Source organism: Montipora capricornis, chromosome 6, assembly GCF_036669925.1.
Source record: "Montipora capricornis isolate CH-2021 chromosome 6, ASM3666992v2, whole genome shotgun sequence".
Lineage (NCBI taxonomy): Eukaryota > Metazoa > Cnidaria > Anthozoa > Scleractinia > Acroporidae > Montipora > Montipora capricornis.
Genome location: NC_090888.1, coordinates 6468013 through 6473900, shown reverse-complemented (window position 1 = coordinate 6473900; position 5888 = coordinate 6468013). Strand labels below are relative to the sequence as shown.

Below are 5888 nucleotides of genomic sequence, written 5' to 3'. Positions count from 1 at the left end.
ACGCCAAGTTCCACATTAATTATATGCGAAAATGTCAAACTCTCACGAAAGCCGGCAATTTATGAGACAGACTAATTTATCATGTCCATCGATAAGACTTCTAATTCGGAGTTGACGTACTGGTGACATTCTTACCACTTTTCACTCTCGACAACAGTGTTCAGGCTTAGCATTTCATATTTAAATTTATCATCGTTTGAGTGATGAACCAATTAATCTTTTAATTAACATATCGGACAGCTATCAACTGTTAATATAGAAGAGTCCTATATTTGACCCTTGGCATATACTTTTGAGTAAGATTGCACTGTAGATGTGCTGTTTCAAACAGAAACAAAATTATCGTTCATCGAAGTTCAAGTCCTTTGTTTTGGGATCAACTACTGACACAGCAGAGTGGAATTTGATATGCAGGCAGTGTCTAGAAATTGGTGACACACCGAGTGGCAAAGTGAGTTCATTTTCAATATTTCCTTCAAAAGGTATCAAAGAATTGAGGTTACAAACTTGTATAAAAGCTAGGAGTTTGTCATTGTTAGTGTAACTAGCCTAGGAAGTTTAACACAGATCTGAATTGGTCGCAGTTTTCTCTTTGCGTTGAGCGCAATTGTTATCAGGCTGTCATTAAAATCCTAGTCTAATCTTCTCTTTCTTATTTATTGAGGCCAGAGTAAGGAGTACTATTTAATTTCCAATTGTACGGCGGCACTCTTCGGCCATCTCAGTTATGAAGATTCCACAGGGCCCGGAGCTTCGCTTCCTTTCTGCTGTCTCCCGTACCCTTTCTACGTAGGCCCGATTTTTCCTTTGCAATTTTGCCCTCTGTCCAAGGACCTCCTCCTTCCAAGTTTGTGGTTACAGTTTACTGATTGACCTGATGATCAATGGCCATTTTAAAGAAGACCGATGATTACATTTTTGAAAGGCTTCAAAGAAGGTGCGAGATTCTCGCACCCTCTCTCGATTATATTCATTGGATGACAGATTTATGGCTTCTCCACCAAACTTTCGAAATTTCTTTTTGTCATTTCTCGCCTTTCTCAGTTAGCAGCTCCTCAATGAACCGAATCACTTGAAATATATAGCAATGATTCATCGCAAGAGAATTCAAGGCATGAATACTTAAACTTTGCAATGCAGCTAATATCGAGCCTCTATCAGCTTGAATCAATTTATCTTTGTTAACTACGGAATTACGTTAAAAATGGAGCACCTGTTACTGTCAATACCAGAGAGATACCTACAATAGCTTTACTTAATTGACTCGTTCGAAAGTCCACTGTTCACAACAACAAGATACATGTGATCGCTATTGATGATACATATTGTTGCCGCCCTTTCATGGGATGTCTCAGCCTTCAACTAATGACCTCAGTTCCACACGGTCACCTGCTCCAAACTGCACAAAACAAAGCTAACAAAGCTCTCCAGATTGTCAGCTTTGTTACGTGTTTTACAAGTGGAGAGAAAAAAACGAATTTCGCTAAAACAATTTGTTTTCTTTGAAGCACTGCACTGACAACAAAAATCATACTACTGTGGTCCGGACAAAGCCACACCGGGCGACTGAACTATGTGTTAGCCAAGAAAATTCATTGTATTCTTCACAGAGCCAAAATAGGAGGTATAATTAACAGTGGGCTTGAGCGCATTGACGAAAGGTCGGCATTTTTTCTAAGAAAGCCGGCATCCCAATCTTCATCTTTGTTGCACCGAAGGCTTGAAGATTTGACGCATTCCTCACCAAATGGACGAAAGTTGGTTATTTTCTATGGTATCGTTTATGTCACCTTTACCAGCGAAATTCGCAGCTGCTATTTTTATGTATGTAGGTCAAAAACAGTCGCTCATTTTTGAAGGGAACTCTGTCAAACTTCAGCGCGGTCAGCGATGACGTGATCAGCATATATTCCAAGCATTTCACACACACTTCATTCATAATGTGATATTTCCGTGCACAGACAAACGTAAATATAAGGCTTCTTCGAAGGAAAGCTTTAACACCCTTACCACGGGGTATTAAAACCTTAACTTCTCTGAACGTATACTAAAGCCCGTTTTTTAAAAGTCATATCTTCTTCCCCAAAGCTTCAATAGTTATGTGAAATGCGGTAATACTGAAACATGTACTGGTCAATCACTTCCGCCAGTCAAGTACCTCTTCACGCGCTGATATCCTAACGTCATTTCCGGTCCGTATCAACTTGAATAAACTTTTATGATTGCCAAATTTGAAACAATATTTACGAATAAGTTATTCTCCTTTTAGCTTGTGTAAACAATCTTATTCCCCAAAATGAATCTTGGCATAAAATACAAAAACAAAAGAAAAAAAAATCGAAAGCGTTGATTGTCAGTTAGTTAAACACAGTTAGGTTCCTTTCTCAATTTATTTTTCTTAAAAATCATCGAAAAAAAATGGTTACGTTGGGCCGCTATCATGCATCAACTGAGTTGATATGGTAGATTGACCATAGTAAACAAGTCCCGTTTCTAGAAAGCCCCAACTTTTCGGGTGTTCCAATTCTCTCTGTATCTCCAGGAGCACACAGCTCGTTTTTCTGGCGAAGATTTTCTGTTCTTTTACTGTTCCATTTGAAAAGAACTAATTGCATCACAGCATGCCACTCTCAAATTTGGACGAGTAAAACATAGTACATCTGCTTTGATCGGATCACAGCAGTCGTGCAAGCGAATGTGTTCATTAACGCCTTCAAACAAAAGAATGGCAAAACCTTTTTGGGTAGAAAATTAAACATCAAATAATAGAAATGAGGATAAGGAGAGGTAGGACACTTCCATATTTTATTTCGCGATCATTCGACATATTTTTCTCAAATGAGGCTTCTCCGCTGATGAAAAATATTGCTATTTTGTCTCTTAATTCTATTCCGCCCAACTGAATTTTGAAGACACAAAATGACCTTGAATTGACCCTTTCAGATAGGTTCTGAGTTTTAAGCTTTGCCACCCGTTGTTTGTCACAACTGAAGCTATAAACATTGGCCAAACAACGAATGATAACGCACGCACCTGAGACCTAATTCAACCAATCAAAACGCTAGTTTGATGGTTTTCGGATATATCACGCACAAGCTGAACTAAAAATGGAAATTCGAGTCTATCCTACCGCTTTCGCTGCCACGCTTCAGTAAAATTCGTGGAAAACAGCCTTTGTAAAAGAATAACCAATTTTCGGTGGGTGTAACAATCTCATAGATTTAGCCTTTAATTTTTTGTGATCCAGAGCGCGTCCGATGTCTTTCTATGGTAAGTGAATGTCTCTGCTTATCACAACTGTGCCATCTTTCCAACGCGTCTAACGCGTTTATCAATTGTTATTCTGGAGTAATTGCAGAATGTTCAAAATTTTCGGGCTTTGTCCTGTTTGAAAGGGAATTTTGAGTTGTCATCGATCGCAGAATAATTTAGGCTTTGTGGTTTCGATTGTGGTTGTCATTAATCAATGTGTGTATGTGTCTGTCCAATCTTTCAGAATTTTTAGGTTAACGTTGACTTGTTTGCCATATCATTGGAAGAAGTTAGTGCTGCCGGCGCATACAGCAAGATGAGTGCTATCTTTCATCAAGCCGTGTTAGAGGGCGACACAACGAAAGTCAAGTTTATACTGAAATACGGACAAGGAATACGAGTGAATCAACCGAATAAGCATGGTGTGACTGCTCTACAGCAAGCTTGTATAAATGGCAATTTGAGTATGGCTAACTTCCTCCTCGAGAGTGGTGCTGATTTGAAAGTTGTAGATTGTGACGGTCGCTCTGCGCTGCATCTCGCCTCTGAACGGGGTCATTTGGACATTGTAAGCTTGCTCATAAACTCAACTTGTGTTGATGTTAATGCTAGAGACAGTTCTGGCAAAAAGGCCGTCGATGTTGCTCAGAACGAGCAGGTTAGAGCGTTACTTTCACAAGCAATACTCTCAGAGAGTTTTAAGCAGAGATGTGGCGTCTCAGACAGCTGGGATCATGGCAATTTTGACTTTAAAAACGTTCCGGGTTGGCGTAACTCCATATCGAGTACATCTACGGACTCTGGAGTATCTGAGGACTCTACGTTCAGTCAAGATAGTGGACTAGACTATAGATATCCAAGCAGATACTACAAAACCGCTAATAACGTTGAGCGATTTTGCGACAATTATACATGTGACACGAATCGCCAACAGAGAGCTGAAAGGGGGGACTTTATTTATGCCCGCCGGGTTGAGCCTATCGCTCGACAAGCAACTGTAATAAAAAGCAACTCGTTTACTGGATCACGGCATGAATATAGCGACAAATTAGAGAGCGCTGCGCTCGAGAACGACGAAGACACGCACGGGGGAAGGTATAATCGGCGACAAAATAAAAATCTCAGAGACCCTTCACGACGCAAGACTGTAACCTTTGGTGAAAGTGAAGCGTATTATATTTCTTCAAACGAAGAACAGCGGTATCAGAAATTGCATTCGATGTATCGAGCGCCAGCTTCAGTTCAGAGTGGAAACAGATACCCTTCGCCCGGCGAAGGCTGGGATACTACGAGTAACACCTATCACAAATCGAACCTTGCGCGATTTACTCAACGAAGTGGCTCCATTCTAAGAGAAAACGTAGCAAGTTTGCCGGTTGACGAACACAGAAATGTCTCACCAAGAGGAGAGAATATAAAGAGAAGCATTCATCCAGGATTCTCAGATATTTAAAATACAGTACGTTCTTTCTAGCTAAGGAAAATTAGTTTCTGTGCATAAATTATGCATTCTTCGCTTGTATACGCGTCATGTGTATTGGCGTTATTATTTTGCGGTAGGAAACCATTATTGTGTGAAAGATATTCATATTTAACACTTAAAACATGTAAATACCAATGTGGGCAATTTCCTGACATTTCGTTGATTTCAGATGTATTTTCCCTGGTTTTAGCCAAAATTGATTTTTGAGTTGTAGATATTTTAATTTTTCATTTTTGGAATCTATTATATTCAAGACATATCTATTTAGGTGTGATGATGGTGTTTTATTTGCAGCTGCAGGTCCACTCAGCCAATGACACATTTTGTCCTCCGATATTAAGTGTATTTCATTGGTATTGAGATGTATTTATTACAATGTGAGTCATGTCTTTTTTTGGATTCTTAAATCACATTTTAAAGTTCTCGCTGATTTAATTAATTTACTTTTGAATAGAAATAGAATATTGAAACGCGTGTCTTGGAAACAAAATCCTGGTGTTTTGAGGGTGTAGAATATGTACATATGAAAAATCTTAGCAACGACTGCCTTTTAAAGTAGAGCTCAAAAATTATTCAAATAAATTTTAATTCTCTAGAAAATCATGATTGTCATGTCTATATGCTAGCCGTGACATGAAATGTCAAGACATTATCTGTAAGATGATCAAAGTTCTGCCTTGAATACGTAATGGACGCGACGTGGCAACTTGAATGAAAGCATAAGAAAAAACAATACTTCTTGAAATACATTTGGGTTATCGTTGCTCCATCTTTCAGTATATTTAGTGAGAAGGGTGGTCAATTAAAGATGAAAAAGATCCTCTTTCATGTGCTGACTGATTCAGGAGCCCTCTTTATTCGACTTTTTTTGAAGTCGATCTCGAGAATGCATAAAAAGAATACAACTTCGCTAAATACTACGTTGCGCGAAGCTTGCCGCGAAACGTTTCACGTGAAAGGAGCTCGCAAGTTATTTAAAGTCTTCCAAAGATATTTAATTAGTTTACTTCAGTCAGTAAAGCTTGCTACAATCGTTTGCACCGACGTTTCATAGCTGGATTGGTTCGATGATCATCAGACCATCAGGGTGTTAACCTGTTTTGTTGGCTGGACTGAATGCAACTTTTGATTCCAATTTATAACTTCATAACCG

At 39.0% G+C, this 5888-nt stretch overlaps 1 protein-coding gene across 2 annotated transcripts; it reads left to right on the top strand.

Annotated features, from left to right (window-relative positions):
• The first annotated feature begins 252 nt into the window (after positions 1-252).
• LOC138051347 (ankyrin repeat domain-containing protein 12-like) lies at positions 253-5335 on the top strand. Of its 2 annotated transcripts, none has more exons than XM_068897544.1 (2): positions 253-451; positions 3497-5335. In XM_068897544.1, exon 2 carries the CDS (start codon positions 3569-3571, stop codon positions 4703-4705), a length of 1137 nt encoding a protein of 378 aa, XP_068753645.1. In that variant the 5' UTR covers positions 253-451; positions 3497-3568; the 3' UTR covers positions 4706-5335. The 2 variants fall into 2 exon arrangements, with proteins under 2 accessions (XP_068753645.1, XP_068753644.1); XM_068897543.1 differs by lacking the exon at positions 253-451 and adding an exon at positions 3083-3270.
• The last annotated feature ends 553 nt before the right edge of the window (positions 5336-5888 follow it).